The sequence below is a fragment of the Oncorhynchus mykiss genome, chromosome 20, assembly GCF_057628025.1.
Source record: "Oncorhynchus mykiss isolate SJ-2025 chromosome 20, ASM5762802v1, whole genome shotgun sequence".
Taxonomy (NCBI): Eukaryota; Metazoa; Chordata; class Actinopteri; order Salmoniformes; family Salmonidae; genus Oncorhynchus; species Oncorhynchus mykiss.
In genome coordinates, this window is record NC_143041.1 from 43,818,089 (window position 1) to 43,844,946 (window position 26,858).

A 26,858-nucleotide genomic window follows, 5' to 3' on the forward strand; every position below is an offset into this window, starting at 1 on the left:
TGGGACCGACGCCATATTCCACCTGTAGCATGATGTTCTCCTGCTTTAGGCTTAAACCCTTCTTCTTTAAGAACGTATTAGAGGAACGTTGTTAAAATTGGATAGTTGAGGGATCAAAATCACTACCAACCCATGATGGACTGAGGACTGACTCTGCTTAAGTGCCATTTTAATTATTATTATTATTATTATTTATTTTTTGAATCACTCAAGTCGTTGAGTGAATGGAGCTCGTAGCTCTCAGAATCGGAATTCACCAGCACTCTGAGAACACGCCAGGCAGCGACGAGAGCGGGCAAGGGGATCAAAGGTCATCCATTTTCCACAGCTGTAGATTAGTGACATTTTCATTTACTGTTCTTTTAGTTCCAGACAGAATTTGCTGCTGCAGCTAGCCCTACATAAAATGCAGTCTGCTAAGGAGTGGATTGTTTAAGGAACAGTACTGCCAGTGACGTTTTTATAGAGCTCAAATTTGACTAAGTAACGTTGAGGTGGTTTTCATTTAACCGCTCTGTAGTGTACACACATTGTGTTCTGGGTGTAAAACAGCTGTTTTACAGCCATGAGAGGGAGACGGGTGAGAGAGAGAGAGAGAGAGAGAGGAGTCACGCTTTTTAAATGACTTTCATGGATGGGCCCCCATTAGACTGAGTGCTGCTACTGTTTCTGCCTCATTAAGATCAAATTATCTTTAATTAACTGCTTAGATGTTTGATCATACTGGTTTTGTTTTTTTTAATATGCCGCTTGTGGGGAAAAAAAAGAGGTCTACGGACCCACACACCCAAGTACAAATGCTGCTCAACATAGTTGACGATGCAAAATGTTAATATTTAAAGTGGAATTGACAGTGTTTTAGCAACATGATATCTTATTAAAATCAGATTCATTTACACCCTCGGGAAGAATGATGCCTTTTTTTTTTTTTTCTTCACATTTTCTGACAGGCGAGACTACACAGACCGGTGCGCCATAGCCAATCAGAGCTACACTAGGCCTATATGCAAATAATATATGCAAATAAGACATTTACCATACGGGCATTCCATCATTTTAACTTTGAACTGGACTGTGTATTTACAGGCAGTAGCAACAGTGCTACGTTAGATCAGATTCTCCATTAGCCACAAAATACACCTGAATGGATTTCTGGTGTGACCTATGTGAAATGGCTAGCTAGTTAGCAGGGTGCGCGCTAATAGCGTTTCAATCGGTGGCGTCACTCGCTCTGAGACCTTGACGTAGTTTTTTCCCTTGCTCTGCAAGGTCCGCGGCTTTTGTGGAGCGATGGGTAACGATGCTTCGAGGGTGGCTGTTGTCAATGTGTGCAGAGGGTCCCTGGTTCGAGCCCAGGTAGGGGCGAGGAGAGGGACTGAAGCTATACTGTTACATAAGTATTACAGAAGTCCTTGTACATTTGGGAACTTTACAGTCCTATTTATCTAAAAACTGTGAACATGTAGGCTAGCGCTTTCTCAGTTGCCTATAAGATCAACAACCAAATGTACAACTGAATGGGCAGTTTGACAACTGAATGGGAACTTGCCAGCTTGCCCGCCCATTCGATCGATGACAAATACATTTTTATTGAAAACTAAGAGCTATGCAAACTGTTGGTGAGTTATTCAAGTTCAGCATAGCTAGCTATCAAAGTGACTCACATTTCTTTCTAGCTAACCAAATGACACTTGCATCTCTAGCTGTAGCCAAAGTGAAAATATATGGGGGGACGGTTGTCCACTCACCCATCCTTCCAGCAGCTAGTTAGCTAGGCTCCGGGCTTTGTTTGCTAAATAAATAGTTAGATGAATAGATAAATGAGCCTATTAGCCTCATAGCTTCATATAGATGGGTCCAACCACCATTAATCAAATTAGAACTATTTTATAAGTTAGGGTTATTTTAGATGATGACACGTAGCTATAGAGTTAGCTAGCTATCTATAGCTACTGAAACAGATTATTTCATTTTGCTATGTTTTTGGGGAAGAACTGCATTGTTTGCATCAGCTACCTAACTTTTTTTTTTATGACCAGCACTGTAGGTGCGCGAGACAACTTTACCAGCATCATAGCATATGTATCGATGAATCGTTGTGACATATGAAATACGAGTGATAATATTAACGTAGTTATTACACTAATGAACGTGTTAAATAATTATTTGACGTGCAGCCATATTCAGGTCCTGATTGGTCAACAAGCTTATTTGACAGGTCAAATAGTGTTATTTTACTTTTAATATTTTTTGACACGCAAAGACCCAAACGGCATTCCATAGAAATCCTGGTTGAGAATTAAACAAATTAACCACGAAACAGCACAGCTAGTAATTGAAAGAAATAGGGTTTGATTATGTTTTACTGGTAATGGGGACATATGTAAATGCCAACAAAATAACTTTCTGTGTGTGTGTGTGTGTGTGTGTGTGTGTGTGTGAACTTTATTTAACTAGGCAAGTCAGTTAAGAACAAATTCTTATTTACAATGACGGCCCGGACGAAGCTGGGCCAATTGTGCGCCGCCCGATAGGACTCCCAATCACGGCCGTATGTGATACAGCCTGGATTCGAACCAGGGACTGACTGTATTGACGCCTCTTGTACTGAGATGCAGTGCCATAGAACGCTGTGTGTGTAACTATTTAACTGTACTGGAATGCTTAAAAAGCCGCTAAAATTTGAAATATAGGTATCGTTTTTTGGGGGGCAAGGAAAATATTGGATATTGGTATCAGCCAAAAATGTCATATCGGTGCATCACTACTTGTGCAGAGAAGCACGAGATTGAACTTGAGTCAACTTTCTGGAGTTTTTCCCCCTTAGTTAACACTATCAAGACTTAGTATGCTAAACTAATTATGCAAGATATTTTCTTGTAGGCGGAACGCATTTGAGTAGGGTTCTATTGCATTTACAGGCACAACTCAGCCTGTACTTCACACATACTGGTGCAGCATAACCAATCAGATCTGCAGTAGGCCTATATACAAATAGATCATTGCTATATATGGATCTGTGCCATTCAATTTCAACTGGACTGTATTATTTTTTTGTGTATTTATTTTTTTTAACAAATTTCTTTCTCCCCAATTCCGTGGTATCCAATTGTCCCATCGCTGCGACTCCCGTACGGACTCGGGAGAGGTGAAGTTAGAGAGCCGTGCGTCCTCCGAAACACAACCCAGCCAAGCCGCACTTCTTCTTGACACAATGCCCGCTTAAAACGGAAGCCAGCTGCACCAATGTGTCAGAGGAAACACCTTGCACCTGGCGATCGTGTCAGCGTGCATTGCGCCCACCACAGGAGTCGTTAGTGTGCATTGGGACAAGAACATCCCTGCCGGCCAAACCCTCCCCTAATCTGGATGCCTCTGGGCCAATTGTTCGCCGCCCCATGGGTCTCGGTTGCGACTGGCTGCGACAGAGCAGGGACTCGAACCAGGATCGCTAGCCTTAGACCACTGACCCATTCGGGAGGCCCAAAACTGTGTTTACAGCCTGAGCAGTCACGAGTAGATGCGCTAGTTTTGAGATCATAGCAAGAGCTGCATGTAGCCACGTTGCATTTCTATTTCCTATCCTTTGCAAGTTAGTGAGATATTATCCAAGTTACATATCATTTGCAGTCAGCAATGGTGGAGTGATTGCATCCTCCGAGAACACAAAATGTGTACATTTCTTCTATCACGAACTCTGATACCTCCTGCGCCTCGAACTGTTTCGGTCTGTTGTTTCTGTTTTTTTATTTTGTTCATATGTCTGGACTGGTTGTTTACCAGCTAGCTAGGTTGCATTGGAGCCCACTGCCTGGAATAGCAAACAAACTTTTCCAGCACTGTAGAAGCTGTTTATTACGCTCTTGCCTGGTACAATAGTGACAATCCGGAGTTCTAATGCGGCCATTGTTTGCTTACGGAGGATTACAGGAACAGTAGCTATATCGTTTGCAAGCAAATTTTAATTCTTATGGAGAAAATACAAATTGGAACTTTATTGTTTTCAACTCCTGTGGCTGGACACCACTGGGCTTGATGGATGTATCCCTGCCTTGACATCTGTCCTTATTCAAATGGCCTGTGTTACCTGGAACTTGCCTGCCAAAGAAGTTGTCTCCATCTGTTTCTCCTCCTCCTCATCTTGTAGTGGAGTATAACGAGAACAGCAAGAGGATTGCTCCAATCAGCGATGGTCCCATGTCACAAGTCGTGGAAACAAAAGGCAGCAGCATGCTGCTAAACGGACTAGAGTGTCTGCGAGAGGTCCGGAGCAGATCGACATGAAGAATGAATGGCTTTGCCGCCCTGGTGCCTGATCTACCTGTGGCCTTCATCGCTAGGACTGCCTGTGTCTGCGACAGCTTAGCTGACTCCAGCAGCAGCTTCGTCGCCCAGTTCGGCTCCTCTCTCTGGATCTGACGGGGCTCATCCTGCTGTGGAAGGTCCGAACCTATAGCCGGGAGCTGCGTGCCTACGCTATCCTGTTTCTCGTGGGACCGTGAAAGGTTCCACGAATTGTGTGAGGGGTAGAAATGGGTTGATTTCTCCATCCCCTTCTCCGGCCGTTGTATTGGGCAGTTCAATGGTGAGAAATGTCTCAGTCCCTGGTGCAAAAACTTGCTATCCAGGAGCATGTGTATCGGTCATCAATAAGCTCCTCCCAGACATTATAAACCTGCATCAGGACATCAATAAGCTGCTCCCAGACATTATAAACCTGCATCAGGACATCAATAAGCTCCTCCCAGACATTATAAACCTGCATCAGGACATCAATAAGCTCCTCCCAGACATTATAAACCTGCATCAGGACATCAATAAGCTCCTCCCAGACATTATAAACCTGCATCAGGACATCAATAAGCTCCTCCCAGACATTATAAACCTGCATCAGGACATCAATAAGCTGCTCCCAGACATTATAAACCTGCATCAGGACATCAATAAGCTCCTCCCAGACATTATAAACCTGCATCAGGACATCAATAAGCTGCTCCCAGACATTATAAACCTGCATCAGGACATCAATAAGCTGCTCCCTAACATTATAAACCTGCATCAGGACATCAATAAACTTAGAGAGGATCTCATGTTAAATACTGTTGAAGTAATATGGCTACAGGTTAACCTTTCTGATCTCCCCATCCCGGATCCGGGTTCGTGAATACAGACTCAAGCTCATTACCATAACGCAACGTTAACTATTCATGAAAATCGCAAATGAAATGAAATAAATATGCCATCTCTCAAGCTTAGCCTTTTGTTAACAACACTGTCATCTCAGATTTTCAAAATATGCTTCTCAACCATTGCAAAACAAGCATTTGTGTAACAGTATTGATGGCTAACGTAGCATTTAGCATTAACATTCAGCTGGCAACATTTACACAAAAAAACAGAAAAGCATTCAAAAAAATCATTTACCTTTGAAGAACTTCAGATGTTTTCAATGAGGAGACTCTCAGATAGCAAATGTTCAGTTTTTCCTGAAAGATTATTTGTTTAGGACAAATCGCTCCGTTTTCTGCGTCACGTTTAGCTATGAAAAAACCCCTGTATCCAGGATTGTGTAAATCTATCAGCAAGCTCATTAGCATAACACAACGTTAACTATTTATGAAAATCGCAAATGAAATGAAATAAATATGCCATCTCTCAAGCTTAGCCTTTTGTAAACAACACTGTCATCTCAGATTTTCAAAATATGCTTCTCAACCATAGGAAAACAATCATTTGTGTAAAAGTAGCTAGCTAGAGTTAGCATTTCGCGTTAGCATTTAGCGTTAGCATTAGCGTTAGCATCCAGCACGCAACATTAACAAAAACATAAAAGCCTTCAAATAAAATCATTTACCTTTGAAGAACTTCTGATGTTTTCAATGAGGATACTCTCAGTTAGATAGCAGATGCTCAGTTTTTCCAAAAAGATTCCTTGTGTATTAGAAATAGCTCCGTTTTATACATCACATTTGGCTACCAAAAAAAATCCATAAATTCAGTCCTCAAAACGCAAACTTTTTTCCAAATTAACTCCATAATATCGACTGAAAACATGGCAAACGTTTTTTAGAATCAAGCCTCAAGGTGTTTTTCACATATCTCTTCATTGATACATCGTTCTTGGATACATGCTTTCTCTCCTGAATCCCAGGAGAAAATGACCGCACCTGAAGATTACGCACAAATTTAGACAAAGGACACCGGGCGGACCTCTGGAAAATGTAGTCTCTTATGGCCAATCTTCCAATGATATGCCTACAAATACGTCACAATGCTGCTAAGACCTTGGGCGAACGACAGAAAGTGTAGGCTCGTTCCTTGCGCAATCACAGCCATATAAGGAGAGAATGGAAAACAGAGCTTCAGAAATTCTGCTAATTCCTGGGTGATGCATCATCTTGGTTTCGCCTGTAGAATGAGTTCTGGGGCACTTACAGACAAAATCTTTGCAGATTCTGAAACTTCAGAGTGTTTTCTTTCCAAAACTGTCAAGAATATGCATAGTCGAGCATCTTTTCGTGACAAAATATCGCGCTTAAAACGGGAACGTTTTTTATCCAAAAATGAAATAGCGCCCCTAGAGCTCTAACTGGTTAATTTGCCTCACCTCGCCATCTCGCCATCTCAAGAAAAAGGTTAAAGCTGTAGCCAGTGTTCAGGTTTTCAGTCAACCTACCAGAGTAGTTAAAAACAGCACAGGAATGATTTTTTATTTAATTAGGCAACGGTTAAGAACAAATTCTTACTTACAATGACATCCTATCCCAGCCCAGCCAAACCCTAACCCGGACGACACTGGGCCAATTGTGCGCCGCCCTATGGGACTCCCAATCACGGCCGGTTGTGATACAGCCTGGAATCGAACCAGGGTCTGTAGTGACGCCTCTTGCACTGACGTATTGATCCACATGTATTGATCACGTCTTTAGTAATGCTGCAGAAATTTGCTTTAAAACCTTATCTAAATCCATAGGATGTAGTGATTACAATATCGTAGCCATATTTAGGAAAACCAAAGTTCCAAAGGCTGGGCCTAATCAAATCGAATTGTATTTGTCACATGGGCCGAATACAAGTGTAGATGTTACCTTGAAATGCTTAGTTACAAGCCCTTAACTCTATTTCTTGAACTGCATTGTTAGTTAAGAAAATATTTACTAAATCTAATTTATTTATAAAGCCCTTCTTACATCAGCTGATATCTCAAATCTGATATCTACTAAATAAACTAAAGTAAAAAAAAAAGATAACAAAATGAAGATAAGTAACAATAATGAGGCTATATACCGGTCCTGAGTCAATGAATAAACAGCGAGTAGCAGCAGTGGTGGTGGGGAGTCAATGTAAATAGTCTGGGTGGTCATTTGATTAATTGTTCAGCAGGTGGCTTGGGGGTAGAAGCTGTTACGGAGCCTTTTGGTCCTAGACTTGGCACTCTGGTACTGCTTTCCGTGCGGTAGCAGAGAGAACAGTCTATGACTTGGGTGACTGGAGCCTTTGACTATTTTTTTGGGGGGCCTTCCTCTGACACCGCCTGGTATAGAGGTCCTGGATGGCAGGAAACTTGGCCACAGTGATGTACTAAGCCATACGCACTACCATCTGTAGCGCCTTATGCCGTATAAGATGTCTTACAATAAGTTTTGTAGTGATTCATATGTTGATGATGTAAATAATATTTGTTGGTCTGTGGTGTGTAATGAGGAGCAACCAGACGCTGCACTTGACACATTTATGAAATTGCTTATTCCATTTACTAATAAGCATGAACCCATTAAGAACATGTCTGTTAAATCCCCATGGATGGATGAGAATTTGAAAAAATGTTATGGTTGAGAGGGATGAAACAAAAGGAATGGCAAATAAGTCTGGCTGCACAACCGATTGGCTAACCTACTGCAAATTAAGAAATGACTAAACTGATTAAAAAGAAGAAACTATACTATGAAAACAAAAATACATGTTGTAAAGAATGATAGTAAAAAGCTTTGTGTTATGGCTTTAGACTCCCTGCGATATTGCGGATAAAGAGTTACCTGTCTAACAGAACACAGAGGGTGTTCTTTAATGGAAGTCTCCAACATAATCCAGGTAGAATCAGGAATTCCCCATGGCAGCTGTCTAGGCCTGTTACTTTTTTCAGTCTTTACTAATGCCATGCCACTGGCTTTGAGTCAAACCAGTGTGTCTATGTATGCGGATGACTCATCACGAGACACGTTGTCTACTACAGTGACTGAAATCACTGCAACACTTAACAAAGAGCTGCAGTTAGAGCTGTTCTGCCTTATTATTATTCGACCATGCTGGTCATTTATGAACATTTGAACATCTTGGCCATGTTCTGTTATAATCTCCACCCGGCACAGCTAGAAGAGGACTGGCCACCCCACATAGCCTGGTTCCTCTCTAGGTTTCTTCCTAGGTTTTGGCCTTTCTAGGGAGTTTTTCCTAGCCACCGTGCTTCTACACCTGCATTGCTTGCTGTTTGGGGTTTTAGGCTGGGTTTCTGTACAGCACTTTGAGATATCAGCTGATGTACGAAGGGCTATATAAATACATTTGATTTGATTTGAGTTAGTTTTAGAATGGGTGGCAAGGAATAAGTTAATCTGAAATATTTCAAATCATTCACTAAACCGTGTAATAAATAATGTGGAAATTGAGCAAGTTGAGATGACTAAACTGCTTGGAGTAACCCTGGATTGTAAACTGTCATGGTCAAAACATTTTGATACAACAGTGGCTAAGATGAGGAGAAGTCTGTCTATAATAAAGCACTGTTCTGCCTTCTTAAGAACACTATCAACAACGCAGGTCCTACAGGCCCTAGTTTTGTCACACCTGGACTACTGCTCAGTCGTGTGGTCAAGTGCCAGGATGAGGGACCTCGGAAAATTACAATTGGATCAGAACAGAGCAGCACGCCTTGGATGTACACAGAGAGCTAATATTAATCTCTCATGTCTCAAAGTGGAGGAGAGATTGACTTCATCACTACTTGTTTTTGTAAGAAGTATTGACATGGTGAATGCACCGAGCTGTCTGTTTAAACTACTAGCACACAGCTTGGACACCCATCCATACCCCACAAGACATGCCACCAGAGGTCTCTTCACAATCTCCAAGTCAAGAACAGACTATGGAAGGAGCACAGTACTACATGGAGCCATAACTACATGACTGCGAAGACACACACACACACACACACACACACACACACACACAGACACATGAGTCGGACTGCAGAGTGGAAAAGCAGCCAACAACTCATTCAAGGCTATTGGAAAATCATTCCAGGTGAAGCTGGTTGAGAGAATGCCAAAAGTGTGCAAAGCTGTCAGCCACCCTTTGCCTTGATATTTGAAGAATCTCAAATATGAAATATATTTTGATTTGTTTAACACTTTTTTTTTTTTTTTTGGTTACTAGATGATTCCATATGTGTTATTTCATAGTTTTGATGTCTTCACTATTATTCTACAATGTAGAAAATAGTAAAAATAAAAAATAAACGCTTGAATGAGTAGGTGGTGTTAAACTTTGGACTGGTAGTGTATGTGAAAGTAGAGTTGTGGCCTGAGGGAACACACTTAATGGGTTGTGAAAAGTGTTATGAAATGTAATATAAAACATTCTGTATATAACTGCAATAATGTTTCTTCCCCAGGAAGAGTAGCAGCTGGGATCCTTAATAAATACATGTTTGAAAAGCGAGTAGGTTTAAAGATTTTTTTTTTTTTTCCGTCTCAGTGTTATATATCGAGACAGGCTTGAATAAGCTGAGTAGCCAATAGGCAGATGGTAATTTATCTGATTCTCTGTAATAGTGGTATGGGAATAATAATGCTTTTTATTTTGTAAAGTGGTTTCTTTCATCCAACACATTTTCACTCACTTCCTGGTCTGAAGGATAAACAGGTTAATGTTAAGACCTACATCTTTTTTTTGTAGAGTGTCATGGAATGTAGACCTACATTGAACACCACACATTGGCTGTTACTGTAGGCTGGATGATAGAACAGCTATTTCCATGCTAAAAATGTTATGGGGTGTATTTTCTCCATTGTTTTTGATGGTAGGCCTAAATGATGATCAAATAGCCACAGTGGCCAACTTGATCACTGTCTAAAACTGTGACTTAAAAGGGGTATAGCCTCAGTGTTCACAGAAAACGCCCGCTGGAAGTTGCACAGAATTTTCACTGTGTTCAAGTTTGCATTCAGCAGACCTAAAATGGCTTTGCTTCTGATGCCCTCGCTAGTTTGATTTTGTATTTCACATTCCCAGCCTTACTTTCTTCTGCTTTTGTCCACAATATTGAGTCATTGAAACTGAAACAGTGCTGGAGGCAGAAAACAATGTACCGGCTGTGATTTACAACTTTGTTGGACTACCAAGCAATATATTGGTGAATTATATTAATCATGCATAGATGAATGCATCCATTTATTCTGCCAACAAATCAAATCACATTTTATTTGTCACATACACATGGTTAGCGGAGGTTAATGCGAGCGTAGCGAAATGCTTGTGCTTCTAGTTCCGACAATGCAGTAATAAACAACGAGTAATCTAACCTAACAATTCCACCAACACTACCGTACTCCATGTAATGTTATTTTTTTGTTGTCAGATAGAACCTATTTTTAAAACTATATTAAGTTGGTTTCGTAGCGTTAAACTGTGAATTGGATATTTTCGACTGATATTATGATGGTCTGTTTTTCATATCTTGCGAAGCAGTTAAAAACACTGTCAGTTTCACTTTGAACCTTTCTTTTGTGAACGTGATGGGAAGGTCGAGTCTACTGCTCTGTGAAACTGATACTAAAGAATATGGTCCCAAGTGGCACCCTCATTCCCTCATTCAAGCTTCAGAATGCATTCCCAGTCTTTACTTCTCCCACATTTTGTTACAGCCTGAATACTCACAGTACCCCGTAATGTCAAAACGGAATTATGTTTTTAGAACATTTTTTTTTACAAATTTAATAAGAAATGAAAAGCTGAAAATCTCATGAGTCGATAGGTACGGCAAGCCTAAAAACATTGTGTAGAAATGTGCTTAACAAGTTGGATAATAAGTTGCGTGGACTAGCTCTTTGTAGAAGGGTGTTTAACATGATTTGTTTAATGACTACCCTACTTCTGTACCCCACTCGTACAATTATCTGTAAGGTTAAGAGCAGTTAATTTCAAACGCAGATTCAACCACAAAGACCAGGGAGGTTTTCCAACACCTCGCAAAGAAGGGCACCTATTTGTAGATTGGTATAAAAAAAAACAGACATTGAATATCCCTTTGAGCGTGGTGAAGTCATTAATTACGCTTTGGATGGTATATCAATACACCCAGTCACTACAAAGATACAGGCATCCTTTCCAACTCAGTCCTGAGTGGCCTAGTAACAGTTTTGACTTAAATTGGCTTGATAAATCTGTGGCAAGACTTGAAAATGTCTGTCTAGCAATGTTCAACAACCAACTTGACAGAACTTGAAGAATTAAAAACAAAAAAAAAAAAAATGGGCAAAAATGGTACTTTCAAGGTTTGCAAAGTGCTTAGAGACTTACCCCAAAATACCCTCGGCTGTAAATGCTGCCCAAGGTGATTCCAACATGTATTGACTCAGGAGGTTGAATACTTATCTAATTCAAATATATTGGTGTTTTTAAAAAATTTTTTTTATAAAAATAATAATATTTCCGTTTGACATTACAGAATATTTTGTGTAGATGGTGGACAAAAAATTACAATTTAAATCCATTTGAATCCCATTGTGACACAACAAAATGTGGGGGAAAAATCCAGGGGTGTGAATGTAGTGTAGGTCTCTCTCTCTCTCTCTCTCGGCTCTGGTCAAAAGCATTTACATAGGGAATATGGTGCTGTTTTGGACGTGAACCAAAATATGGTTGAAATGTACAGGAACACTAATATGCTCCTCTTTTAATTACCTCTACAGGGCATCCGTCTTGTTTGAAGTTTTCCCCAGAGCTGACCACTAACGTCAAGAGATTGCGATGGCAATGTATAGAATGTAAAACATGTAGCTCCTGTCAAATACAAGGCAGAAACGCTGTAAGTATTATAATGATGTAATACTGTTCTATTTTCTGTTTACACACCATTTTAATCCGTGATATAGATTGATGATACTTTCATAGAGACATAGCGAGTCTAACGTCTCCAAGGCATTATGGGTAGTACATGTCCTCTTAATGATATTGGCTGATCCCAAATAGCGCCCTAGTACGCTATATAATGTACTACGAAGGTCAAAGGTCGTGCACTATATTGGTAATAGTGTGCTGTTTGGGACACATACTATATAATTACAGATGTTTTTCAAACATAGATCAGCCTTTTCCCGGGCAACATGTTGTACATTGAAGATGCACCGCCCTTTCTTCATTCAAAACATAAATCACCTTCTCGTCCATGTTAAACTAAATGGACGTATACCTCCTTTAGAGTGAAATGACAGAAGGTGTAACATCTATGCAACTACAGGGAAGCCACCACACAGCCCCACACATGCCTCCTGTCTCCTTGCAGGATGAGATGCTGTTCTGTGACTCCTGTGATCGGGGGTTTCACATGGAGTGCTGCGACCCGCCTCTCTTAAGGATGCCAACAGGTAACTAACTGCGTTTTATACATGTTTGGCTCCTTAGTTTTGTCTGAGGTTGTCTCTCTCTCTCCTTCTCTTGTCTTTTTCTCCATCTCTTATCTCTCTTTCTCTCGCTCTCTCTCTCTCTCCTTCCGTCTGTCTTTTTCTCAATCTCTTATCTCTCTTTCTCTCGCTCTCTCTCTCTCTCTCTCTCGCTCTCTCTCTTCCTTTCTCGCTCTCTCTCTTCCTTTCTCTCTCTCTCAATTCAATTCAAGGGACTTTATTGACATGGGAAGCACGTGTTAACATTGTCAAAGCAAGTGAAGTAGATAATATGCAAAAGTGAAATAGACAATAAAAAAATAAACACTTACAGAAGTTCCAAAAGAATAAAGACATTACACACGTCATTATGTCTGTATTCAGTGTTGTAACAATGTACAAGTGGTTAAAGTACACAAGGGAAAATAAATAAGCATAAATATAGGTTGAATTTACAATGGTGTTTGTTCTTCACTGGTTCACAAATCTTGCTGCCGTGACGGCACACTGGTATTTCACCCAGTAGTAATGGGAGTTTATCAAAATGAAAATTTGAATTCATTGTGGATCTGTGTAATCTGAGGGAAATATGTTTTTTTTATTTTTTTTATTTCAACTTTATTTAACCAGGTAGGCTAGTTGAGAACACCTTTATTTAACCAGGTAGGCCAGTTGAGAACACCTTTATTCAACCAGGTAGGCTAGTTGAGGACACCTTTATTTAACCAGGTAGGCTAGTTGAGGACACCTTTATTTAACCAGGTGGGCCAGTTGAGAACACCTTTATTTAACCAGGTAGGCTAGTTGAGAACACCTTTATTCAACCAGGTAGGCTAGTTGAGAACACCTTTATTTAACCAGGTAGGCCAGTTGAGAACACCTTTATTTAACCAGGTAGGCCAGTTGAGAACACCTTTATTTAACCAGGTAGGCTAGTTGAGAACACCTTTATTTAACCAGGTAGGCTAGTTGAGAACACCTTTATTTAACCAGGTAGGCTAGTTGAGAACACCTTTATTTAACCAGGTAGGCTAGTTGAGAACACCGTTATTTAACCAGGTAGGCTAGTTGAGAACACCTTTATTTAACCAGGTAGGCTAGTTGAGGACACCTTTATTTAACCAGGTAGGCTAGTTGAGAACACCTTTATTTAACCAGGTAGGCTAGTTGAGAACACCTTTATTTAACCAGGTAGGCTAGTTGAGAACACCTTTATTTAACCAGGGAGGCCAGTTGAGAACACCTTTATTTAACCAGGGAGGCCAGTTGAGAACACCTTTATTTAACCAGGGAGGCCAGTTGAGAACACCTTTATTTAACCAGGGAGGCCAGTTGAGAACACCTTTATTTAACCAGGTAGGCCAGTTGAGAACAAGTTCTCATTTACAACTGCCACCTGGCCAAGATAAAGCAACGCAGTGCGACAAAAAACAACACAGATTTACACATAACCAAACGTACAGTCAATAACACAATAGAAAATAATAATAGACAAATGTACAGTGTGTGCAAATGTAGAAGAGTAGGGAGGTAGGCAACAAATAGGCCCTAGAGGCAAAAAAATACAATTTAGCATTAATACTGGATTGATAGATGTGCAGATAATGATGTGCAAGTAGAGATACTGGGGTGCAAAAGAGCAAGAGGGTAAGTAACAATATGGGGATGAGGTAGTCGTGTGTGTGTGTATTTACAGATTGGCTGTGTACAGGTACAGTGATCGGCAAGCTGCTCTGACAGCTGATGCTTAAAGTTAGAGAGGGAGATATAAGACTCTGCAATTTGTTCCAGTCATTGTCTGCAGAGAACTGGAAGGAAAGGCGGCCAAAAGAGGTATTGGCTTTGGGGTTGACCAATGCAATATACCTGCTGGAGCGGGTGTTATGGGTGGGTGTTGCTATGGTGACAAGTGAGCTGAGATAAGCCGGGGCTTTACTTAGCAGGGTCTTGTAGATGACCTGGAGCCAGTGGGTTTGGCGACATATGTAGTGAGGGCCAGCCAACGAGAGCATACAGGTCGCAGTGGTGGGCAGTTCATGGGGCTTTGGTGCTAAAACGGATGGCACTGTGATAGACTGCATCCAGTTTTCTGAGTAGAGTATTGGTGGCAATTTATAAATGACATCGCCGAAGTCGAGGATCGGTAGGATAGTCAGTTTTACGAGGGTATGTTTGGCGGCATGAGTGAATTAGGCTTTGTTGCGAAATAGGAAGCCGATTCTAGATGTCATTTTGGATTGGAGATGCTTAATGTGAGTCTGGAAGGAGATTTTACAGTAACCAGACACCTAGGTATTTGTAGTTGTCCACAAGTCAGAACCGTCCAGAGTAGTGATGCTAGTTGGGCGGGAGGGTGTGGGCAGCAATCGGTTGAAGAGCATGCACATAGTTTTACTAGTATTTAAAAGCAGTTGGAGGCCACTAATGGAGTGTTATATGACATTGAAGCTCGTTTGGAGGTTTGTTAGCACAGTGTCCAAAGAAAGACCAGATGTATTAAGAATGGTGTTGTCTGCGTAGAGTTGGGTCAGAGAATCACTGGCAGCAAGAGTGACGACATTGATATATACAGAGAAAAGAGTCGGCCCGAGAATTGAACCCTGTGGCACCCCCATAGACTGTCAGTGTTCCGGACAACAGGCCCTCCAATTTGACACACTGAACTCTATCTGAGAAGTGGTTGGCGAGGGAGTCATTTGAGAAGCCAAAGCTATTGAGTCTGCTGATGAGAATGAGGTGATTGACAGATTCAATAGCCTAGGCCAGGTCGATGAAGACGGCTGCACAGTACTGTCTTTTATCGATGGAGGTTATGATATTGTTTAGGACCTTGAGTGTGGCTGAGGTGCACCCATAACCAGCTCTGAAACCAGATTGCATAGTGGAGAAGGTACGGTGGGATTCGAAATGGTCGGTGATCTGTTTATTAACTTGGCTTTTGAAGATTTTAGAAAGGCATGGCAGGATGGATATAGGTAACTAACAGTTTGGGTCTAGAGTGTCGGGGATGACCGTGGCAGCTTTCCAATCTTTGGGGATCTCAGGCAATACGAAAGAGAGGTTGAATAGGCTAGTAATAGGGGTTGCAACAATTTTGGTGGGTAACTTTGGAACGAGAGGGTCCAGATTGTCTTGCCCAGCTGATTTGTAGGGATCCAGATTTTGCAGTTCTTTCAGAACATCAGCTGTCTGAATTTTGGGGAAGGAGAAACAGGGGGGCGGGGGGGGGGGGTCCAGGTGAAAAGCATGGTCAGCCCTGGAAAAATGCTTATTGAAATTATCGACTTTCGTAGATTTATTAGTGATGACAGTGTTTCCTGGCCTCAGTGGGCAGCTGGGAGGAGGTGCTCATATTCTCCATGGACTTTAGTGTCCCAAAACGTTTTGGAATTAATGCTACAGGAAGCTAATTTCTGTTTGAAAAAGCTAGCCTTAGCTTTCCTAACTGGCTGAGAATATTGGTTCCTGACTTCCCTGAAAAGTTGCATATCGCGGTGTCTATTCGATGCTAATGCAAAACGCCATAGGATGTTTTTGTGCTGGTCAAGGGCAGTCAAGTATGGGGTGAAGCAAGGGCTATATCTGTCCTTAGTTCTACATTTTTTTAATGGGGAATGCTTATTCAAGATGGAGAGGAAAGCACATTTGAAGGGCAACCAGGCATCCTCGACTGACGGGATGAGGTCAATATCCTTCCAGGAGACCCGGGCCAGGTCGATTAGAAAGGCCTGCTCGCTGAAGTGTTTTAGGGAGCGTTTGACAGTGATGAGGGGTGGTTGTTTGACCACGGACCCATTACGCATGCAAATTGGTCCGGATGATATCTAAAAGTGTGCCCATGGTTACGGATTTAGGGTTGTACCTGGTAGGTTCCTTGATAATTAATGTGAGATTGAGGGCATCTAGCTTAAATTGTAGGACGGCTGGGGTGTTAAGCATGTCCCAGTTTAGGTCACCTAACAGTACATACTCTGAAGATAGATGGGGGCCGATCAATTCACATATGGTGCCCAGGGCACAGCTGGGGGCTGAGGCGGCAACAGTGAGAGACTTGTTTCTGGAAAGGTGGATTTTTAAAAGTAGAAGCTTAAACTGTTTGGGCATAGACCTGGACAGTATGACAGAACTCTGCAGACTATCTCTGCAGTAAATTGCAACTCCGCCCCCTTTGGCTGTTCTATCTTGTCGGAAAATGTTAATGCAAGGTTATGCTCACTGAGTCTGCACATAGTCAAAGCTTTCCTTAATTTTGGGTCAGTCACCGTGGTCAGGTATTCTGCCACTGTGTACTCTCTGTTTAGGGCCAAATAGCATTCTAGTTTGCTCTGTTTTTTTGTTAATTCTTTCTAATGTGTCAAGTAATTATCTTTTTGTTTTCTCATGATTTGGTTGGGTCTAATTGTGTTGCTGTCCAGGGGCTCTGGGGGTGTGTTTGTGAACAGAGCCCCTGGACCAGCTTGCTTAGGGGACTCTTCTCCAGGTCCATCTCTGTAGGTGATGGCTTTGTTATTGAAGGTTTGGGAATCGCTTCCTTTTAGGTGATTGTAGAATTTAACGGCTCTTTTCTGGATTTTGATAATTAGTGGGTATCGGCCTAAATCTGCTCTGCATGCATTATTTGGTGTTCTACATTGTACACGGATGGTCTTTTTGCAGAATTCTGCATGCAGAGTCTCAATTTGGTGTTTGTCCCATTTTGTGAATTCTTGGTTGGTGAGTGGACCCCAGATCTCACAACCGTAAAGGGCAATGGGTTCTATAACTGATTCAAGTATTTTTTGGGCAGATCCTAATTGGTATGTTGAAATTTATGTTCCTTTTGATGGCAAAGAAGGCCCTTCTTTCCTTGTCTCTCAGATCATTCACAGCTTTGTGGAAGTTACCTGTGGCGCTGATGTTTAGGCCAAGGTATGTATAGTTTTTTTTTGTGTGCTCTAGGGCAACGGTGTCTAGATGGAATTTGTATTTGTGGTCCTGGCGACTGGACCTTTTTTGGAACACCATTATTTTGGTCTTACTGAGATTTACTGTCAGGACCCCAGGTCTGGCAGAATCTGTGCAGAAGATCTAGGTGCTGCTGTAGGCCCTCCTTGGTTGGTGACAGAAGCACCAGATCATCAGCAAATAGTAGACATTTGACTTCAGATTCTAGAAGTGTGAGGCCGGGTGCTGCAGACTTTTCTAGTGCCCTCGCCAATTCGTTGATATTTATGTTGAAGGGGGTGGGCTTAATCTGCATCCCTGTCTCACTCTACGGCCCTGTGGGAAGATTTATTATTTTTTTTCTGGCAATTTTAGCTGTACACTTGTTGTTTGTGTACATAGATTTTATAATGTTGTATGTTTTTCCCCCCAACACCACTTTCCATTCATTTGTATAGCAGACCTTCATGCCAAATTGAGTCGAAGGCTTTTTTGAAAGCAACAAAGCATGCCTTTGTTTTGGTTTGTTTGTCAATTAGCGTGTGCAGGGTGAATACGTGGTCTGTCGTACAATAATTTGGTAAAAAGCCCATTTGACATTTGCTCAGTACATTGTTTCCACTGAGGAAATGTACAAGTCTGCTGTTAATGATAATGCAGAGGATTTTCCCAAGGTTGCTGTTGACGCATATCCCACAGTAGTTATTGGGGTCAAATTTGTCTCCACATTTGTGGATTGGGGTGATCAGTCCTTGGTTCCAAATATTGGGGAAGATGCCAGAGCTAAGGATGATGTTATAGAGTTTTAGAATAGCCAATTGGAATTTGTTGTCTGTACATTTTGATCATTTCATTGAGGATACCATCAACACCACAGTCCTTTTTGAGTTGGAGGTAGTTGGAGAATCCAGTGTGTTCTGGAATCCAGTGTGTTCTGGAATCCAGTGGGTTCTGGGAGTCTTTAATAGTTGATTCTAATATTTGTATTTGATCATGTAAACTCAGCAAAAAAAAGTATTGTCCCTTTTTCAGGACCCTGTCTTTCAAAGATAATTCGTAAAAATCCAAATAACTTCACAGATCTTCATTGTAAAAGGTTTAAACACTGTTTCCCATGCTTGTTCAATGAACCATAAACAATTAATGAACATGCACCTGTGGAACGGTCGTTAAGACACTAACAGCTTACAGACTGTAGGCAATTAAGGTCACTAAAGAGTCCTTTCTACTGAATCTAAAAAACACCAAAAGAACGATGCCCAGGGTCCCTGCTCATCTGCGTTAACGTGCCTTAGGAATGCTGCAAGGAGGCATGAGGATTGCAGATGTGGCCAGGGCAAGAAATTACATAAATGTCCGTACTGAGAGATGCCTAGGAAAGCACTACAGGGAGACCGGACGGACAGCTGATCGTCCTCGCAGTGGCAGACCACGTGTAGCAACACCTGCACAGGATCGGTACATCCGAATATCACACCTGCGGGACAGGTACAGGATGGCAACAACAACTGCCCGAGTTACACCAGGAACGCACAATCCCTCCATAAGTGCTCAGACTGTCTGCAATAGGCTGAGAGAGGCTGGACTGAAGGCTTGTAGGCCTGATGTAAGGCAGGTCATCACCGGCAACAACGTCGCCTATGGGCACAAACCCACTGTCGCTGGACCAGACAGGACTGGCAAAAAGTGCTCTTCACTGACGAGTCGCGGTTTTGTCTCACCAAGGGGGATGGTCGGATTTGCGTTTATCGTCGAAGGAAAGAGCATTACACCGAGGCCTGTACCCTGGAGCGGGATCGATTTGGAGGTGGAGGGTCCGTCATGGTCTGGGGCGGTGTGTCACAGCATCATCGGACTGAGCTTGTTGTCATTGCAAGCGATCTCAATGCTGTGCGTTACAGGGAAGACATCCTCCTCCCTCATGTGGTACCCTTCCTGCAGGCTCATCCTGACATGACCCTCCAGCATGACAATGCCACCAGCCATACTGCTCGTTCTGTGTGTGATTTCCTGCATGACAGGAATGTCAGTGTTCTGCCATGGCCAGTGAATAGCCCGCATCTCAATCCCATTGAGCACGTCTGGGCCCTGTTGGATCGGCGGGTGAGGGCTAGGGCCAATCCCACCAGAAATGTCTGGGAACTTGCATGTGCCTTGGTGGAAGAGTGGGGTAACATCTCACAGCAAGAACTGGCAAATCTGGTGTAGTCCATGAGGAAGAGATGCACTGCAGTACTTAATGCAGCTGGTGGCCACACCAGATACTGACTGTTACTTTTGATTTTGACCCCCCCTTTGTTCAGGGACATATTCCATTTCTGTTAGTCACATGTCTGTGGAACTTGTTCAGTTAATTTCTCAGTTGTTGAATCTTATGTTCATACAAATATTTACACATGTTAAGTTTGCTGAAAATAAACACAGTTGACAGTGAGATGACGTTTTTTTGTTGCTGAGTTTATTTGATTTTGCCGTTTGTTCTTTGTTAAAGAGCCAAAAAGAGTGGTTTACCCATACATCTCCATCTCTTCGTGTTGTTTGTTTAGTGTTTTCCAATTTCTCCAGAAGTGATTAGATTCTATGGATTCTTCAATTACATTGAGCTGATTTCTGACGTGCTGTTCCTTCTTTTTCTGTAGTGTATTTCTGTATTGTTTCAGTGATTCACCTTAGTGAAGGCGTAGACTCAGGTTTTCCCGGTCTCTATGTTTTTGGTTGGACAGGTTTCTCAATTTCTTTTAGATTTTTGCATCTTCATTAAACCATTTTGTCATTGTTGTTAATTTTCTTTTTATAATTTTAGATGTTTAGATTTGATAGGGAAGCTGAGAGGTCAAATATACTGTTAAGATTTTCTACTGCCAAGTTTACACCTTCACTATTACAGTGGAATGTTTTCCAGGGAGTTGTCTAAAATGGATTTAATTTGTTTTTGGCTAATTGTTTTTTGGTAGGTTTCCAAACTACATTCCTTCCCTCTATAGCATTTCTTAATATGATTCAGTTCCTTTGGCTTTGATGCCTCATGATTGAGTATTGCTCTGTTCAAGTAGAGTGTGATTTTGCTGTGATCTGATAGGGGTGTCAGTGGGCTGACTGTGAACACTCTGAGAGAGACTGGGTTGAGGTCAGTGATAAAGTAGTCTACAGTACTACTGCCAAGAGATGAGTTATAGGTGTACCTACTGCAGGAGTCCCTTCGAAGCCTACCATTGACTATGTACTGTACATACCCAGTGTCCGACAGAGCTGCAGGAGTCCCCTCTAAGCCTACCATTGACTATGTACTGTACATACCCAGCGTGCGATAGAGCTGCAGGAGTTGTGACCCGTTTTTGTTGGTTATGTTGTCATAGTTGTGCCTAGGGGGGCATATGGGGGAGGGAATGCTATCACCTCCAGGCAGTTGTTTGTCCCCCTGTGTGCTGAGGTTGTCAGGTTCTTGTCCGGTTCTGGCATTTAGGTCACCACAGACTAGTACATGTCCCTGGTTCTGGAAATGATTGATTTCCCCCTCCAGGATAGATAAGCTTTCTTCATTAAAGTATGGGAATTCTAGTGGAGGGATATAGGTAGCACACAGGAGGACATTTTTCTTCTCTGTTAAGATAATTTCCTTTTGAAATTCCAGCCAAATGTTCCTGTTTTGATTCATTTAATGGAGAGAGTTAGGTCTGCTCTATACCAAATTAGCATGCCCCCTGAGTCCCTTCCCTGTTTCACACCTGGTAGTTTGGTGGATGGGACTACCAGCTCTCTGTAACCTAGAGGACAACCAGTGGATCCATCTCCTCTATACCACCCACCTGGTAGTGTGGTGGATGGGACTACCAGCTCTCTGTAACCTAGAGGGCAACCAGTGGGTCCATCTCCTCTATATCATGTTTCTTGTAGGATGACAATGTCTGTATTTCCAATTTCTTTGAAGTCCAGGTTCCTGCTCTTTAGGCCGAAGGCAGATGACCTCAGGTCTTGAATATTCTAGAAGGCTTTGTATTCCATAAAGTGTCCAATGTTGTTGGTCTTGTGGTTTGGCCTCAGGCCAGTAAGTGTGAGCAGAGCCTGCTGAGCATCTGGTACATTCCATTGGCTTGGACTAGTGTAAGAGTGGGGGTTGGGCCTTTTTGCCTGCTCACGGCCTGGGCGTTTGTGTGACTTCCATGTTGAGGCCCTCTTTGCGGGGGTGGGGTGCATGGGGTGGGCAGGAGGAGCATACGTCTGATCTGAGGTGGCCTAAATGGGGGGTGGGGATGGTTGACTTGGGTGGGTACCCACTGTATGGTAGTAGGGTGGAAGTCTTTTTCGTGGTAGCAGGGTGGACATAACCACTTGTGCATTGGGAAAAGTAGAAGAAGCTTTTTCAATCACTCACTTCAGTGCTGTGGCCACCCTTTCCTGCTGTATTCTCAGGTCGTTGGTGCCTGTGTGTATTATTATGTGACTGGGTGACCCTAGTTGGTCCTCAGACAGAAGGTCTGGGTGTTTGGACACCAGAGTTTAGACACACTGTGTTTGGGAAAAAGTGTTTTTTTCTTCTATATATTTCCCATTTGAGCTGGCTTCTCTGCGGGGGTGGCCACCTCTCTAGTGGGTTGTTCTCTGTCACGCCATCCCCCTCAACATCTCCTCCAGCAGTCTGATCCTCTCCTCTAGTGCTCTGTTCTTCTCCTGCTCTTACTTTTTATATTGTTGAAGTTGTCTCACCACATTCCAGAGTGCAGATATGTCTCTCTCCGGGTCTGGTTAAGGGGGTGTTGTTGTGCTGGACTGTTGTCTGGGTCTGTGCTGACTGCAGAGTAATCACCTGCTGTTCCAGCTCCACCTGCCTTACCTCCAGCTGGGTAAATGTATCCTTCATTTCAATGAGGGGGTAGTACTCCGTGGTGGGAGGTTGACTTTCCGCTTGGGGTTGCTCATCTGTGGGGTTATATAATGAAGAGATCTGGGGTGGGGGTATCTTTCTCAAGGGAGAGCTTCTCCTGCTGGACTATAATTCTTTGATTAGGTGAAAGTCCAGCTGAAACTGTTTGGGTTTGCCCTGTACTATTACTGTTCCAGACTTATAGAGATTTGTATTAGTGGACTCAGAATCCTCGTTGTCTAGTATATGAGTTTCCACCCCTCGTTAACCTCTCTGGTATATGTGGGACGGTAGCGTCCCACTTGGCCAAAAGCCAGAGAAAATGCAGAGCGCCAAATTCAAATAAATTCGTATAAAAATCTAACTTTCATGAAATCACACATGTAAGATACCAAATTAAAGCTACACGTGTTGGGAATCCATCCAACATGTCAGACTTCAAAAAGGCTTTTCGGCAAAAGCAAACGATGCTATTATCTGAGGATAGCACCTCCGTAAACAAAAGAGAGAACATTTTTCAACCCTGCAGGCGTGACACAAAACGCAGAAATAAAAATATAAATCATGCCTTACCTTTGACGAGCTTCTTCTGTTGGCACTCCAATATGTCCCATGAACATCACAAATGGTCCTTTTGTTCGATTAATTCCGTCCATATATATCCAAAATGTTGATCCATAAAAACACCGGTTCCAACTTGCGCAACGTGACTACAAAATATCTCAAAAGTTACCTGTAAACTTTGCCAAAACATTTCAAACTACTTTTGTAATACAACTTTAGGCATTTTTTAAAGTAAATAATCAATAAAATTGAAGACGGGATGATCTGTGTTCAATACAGGAAGAAAACAAACTGACTCTAGCTTTCTAGTCACGTGCCTCTCAAACAGTACACATGAAGTGACCATCGTTTCAAACAGGGCTACTTCTTCATTACACAAAGGAAAAACCTCAACCAATTTCTAAAGACTGGTGACATCCAGTGGAAGCGGTAGGAACTGCAAGCAAGTCCCTTAGAAATCTGGATTCCCAATGAAAACGCATTGAAAAGAGTATCCTCAAAAAAACATCTGAATGGTTTGTCCTCAGGGTTTTGCCTGCTACATAAGTTATGTTATACTCACAGACATGGTTCAAACAGTTTTAGAAACTTCAGAGTTTTTTCTATCCAAATCTACTAATAATATGCATATCTTATCTTCTGGGGATGAGTCGCAGGTAGTTGAATTTGGGCATGCTTTTCATCCAAAATTCCAAATGCTGCCCCCTATCCTAGAGAAGTTAACACCCCCTCTCTTAACCTCTGGGATTTTCGGGAAGATAGCGTCCCACCTCAACAACAGCCAGTGAAAGTGCAGGGCGCCAAATTCAAAACAACAGAAAACCCTTAATTAAGATTCCTCAAACATACAAGTATTTCACACCATTTTAAAGATAAACTTGTTGTAATTCCAGCCACAGTGTCCGATTTCAAAAAGGCTTTACAACTAAAGCACACTAAAGGATTATGTTAGGTCAGTACCTAGTCACAGAAAAACACAGCCATTTTTCCAGCCAAAGAGAGGAGTCACAAAAAGCAGAAATGGAGATAAAATCAATGACTAAACTTTGATGATCTTCATCAGATGACACTCATAGGACTTTGTTACACAATACATGTATGTTTTGTTCGATACAGTTCATATTTATATCCAAAAATCTCAGTTTACATTGGCGCGTTACGTTCAGTAGTTCCAAAACATCCGGTGATTTTGCAGAGAGCCACATCAATTTACAGAAATAGTCATAATAAGCATTGCTAAAAGATACAAGTGTTATGCATGGAATTTTAGATCCACTTCTCCTTAATGCAACCGCTGTGTCAGATTTCAAAAAAGCTTTACATTGTGGATTCAACAAAGTCAGAAATAGCATTATAAATATTCACTTACCTTTGATCTTCATCAGAATGCACTCCCAGGAATCCCAGTTCCACAATAAATGTTTGATTTGTTCGATAATGTCCATTTATGTTCAAATTCCTCCTTTTTTCGCGCGTTTAGCCCAGTAATCCAAATTCATTAGATGCGAGCAGACGTAAAGTCAAAAAGTTCCGTTACAGTCCGTAGAAACATGTCAAACGATGTATAGAATCAATCTTTAGGATGTTTTTATCATAAATCTTCAATAATGTTTCAACCGGAGAATTCCTTTGTCTGTAGAAATGCAATGGAACGCAGCTAACTCTCATGTGAGCGCGCGTGGTCAGCTCATGGCACACTGGCAGACCTCATTCAGCTCCCATTCCCCCCTCCTTCACAGTAGAAGCATCAATCAAGGTTCTAAAGACTGTTGACATCTAGTGGAAGCCTTAGGAAGTGCAATATGACCCAATAGACACTGTATATTTGATAGGCAATGAGTTGAAAAACTACAAACCTCAGATTTCCCACTTCCTGGTTGGATTTTTTTCTCAGGTTTTTGCCTGCCATATGCGTTCTGTTATACTCACAGACATCATTCAAACAGTTTTAGAAACTTCAGAGTGTTTTCTATACTACTAATATGCATATATTAGCAACTGGGCCTGAGTAGCAGGCAGTTTCCTCTGGGCACCTTTTTCATCCAAGCTACTAAATACTGCCCCCCAGTCCCAAAGAAGTTAAAGGGGTAATGTGCTAATATAGCACTGTGCCATGCCAGGGGATGGTTTGTATGAAAGATGAGGTTGCTGATGTTCCCATTTTTATACTAGTCAGCAAAAAGTGTCTCTTGATTTTCCATAAGGAGCTTCATTTTGTGATATTTTCTTGCCTTATCATTCTTTACATACACAGGGTACTGTATTTTAATTACCTCTGAACAGCGAGAGGCAGCTTCTAAGGCCTCTCCATTTGGTTGGAGTAGACTGTGCGACTCTCCTGCCATTGTTGGGCTAAAGGGATTTGACACCTCTCACTTGACACGTCAGTGCTAATTGAAGTTGTATCAAGCTTAGCAGCCTTCATTTAGCATTCGGTCATTATAAAGTAATGTAATGCGTTTTTCTTCTTGGCTTTTGGAAATAAAATATAGCTTCAGACTAAACTTACGTAGTTCCAGGTTGGATGGTGTTTTCAGGTTTCTGTTGTTTTCCAGGGCATTTGCTGTATAGCGTTGGAATAAAAATCTTTGGTAGTTGTAAGCAATTCAGGTGATTCTGTAATTCCGTCCAAAATCAGTTTGTAGGTTTTGAGTTTTGATTTGGTGTGAAGGTTATGTTGTAGAGGGTAGCATCCTCTATATATTCCCTGACATCAAAAAGTTTAACTATAAATCTATATTTTTTTTAAGAACATGCTGAAAAATGCAGGAACTCATCTGATCATAACCTCTCTCTGTCTCATATATATATATATATATATATATATATATATATATATATATATATATATATATCTATATCTTTGTCTCTTTCTTTGTCTCATCGTAGTGAAGCAGACATGGCTTATTAGGAGTTAGCATACATATCAAATGATTCCCCAGTCCCAGGGGTGATGTATTATCTGTAGATTACAGTACAGGCCCTACAGCTATGGTGGAATGATTGAACATGTACTGAAGTGTAGGACGCTTGGCAGACAGACTAATATTCTCACAGTCGAATCGCTTTGCTCAAAAACATGCTGACATGGGCAGTGTCCCAAATGCTAGCCTATTCTCTCCACCGGTCAAAGTGTTGCACTGTAGAGGGAGTTGCCAGTTGGGACGCAGACTAGAAGTCTGTTTGGGTGGAGGTTTATTTCCTATGGATTTCCCTGCCTTGTGTTGATTTAATTGAATGTAGTTGGTTGTGAGGAGAGTTTCTCTCTTCCTCTCTCTCCATTCGTTGTAGGAAGTGAGTAGGAGTCTTTCTCTCTCCCTCTCTTTCTCCGTTCGTTTTAAGAAGTGAGTAGGAGTTTCTCTCTTCCTCTCTTTCTCTGTTCGTTGTAGGAAGTGAGTAGGAGTTTCTCTCTTCCTCTCTCTCCATTCGTTGTAGGAAGTGAGTAGGAGTTTCTCTCTTCCTCTCTTTCTCTGTTCGTTATAGGAAGTGAGTAGGAGTTTCTCTCTTCCTCTCTCTCCATTCGTTGTAAGAAGTGAGTAGGAGTTACTCTCTTCCTCTCTCTCCATTCGTTGTTGGAAGTGAGTAGGAGTTTCTCTCTTCCTCTCTCTCCATTCGTTGTAAGAAGTGAGTAGGAGTCTTTCTCTCTCCCTCTCTTTCTCCGTTCGTTGTAGGAAGTGAGTAGGAGTTTCTCTCTTCCTCTCTCTCCATTCGTTGTAAGAAGTGAGTAGGAGTCTTTCTCTCTCCCTCTCTTTCTCCGTTCGTTGTAGGAAGTGAGTAGGAGTTTCTCTCTTCCTCTCTCTCCATTCGTTGTAAGAAGTGAGTAGGAGTTTCTCTCTTCCCCTCTCTCTCCA

The 26,858-nt window shown here is 41.8% G+C and overlaps 1 protein-coding gene across 4 annotated transcripts in view; it reads left to right on the forward strand.

Moving 5' to 3' along the window:
- LOC110499546 (histone acetyltransferase KAT6B) overlaps window positions 1-26,858 on the forward strand; it is a 106,225-nt gene that overhangs the window by 22,548 nt on the left and 56,819 nt on the right. For 2 of the 4 annotated variants that reach the window (XM_090213109.1, XM_036956330.2), the window contains exons 4-5: window positions 11,970-12,085; window positions 12,518-12,644. In XM_090213109.1, coding sequence (XP_090069235.1) covers window positions 11,970-12,085; window positions 12,518-12,644 — 243 coding nt within the window. The remainder of the gene's footprint in view (window positions 1-11,969; window positions 12,086-12,517; window positions 12,645-26,858) is intronic. The other 2 variants (XM_090213110.1, XM_036956331.2) reach the window with 1 other exon arrangement.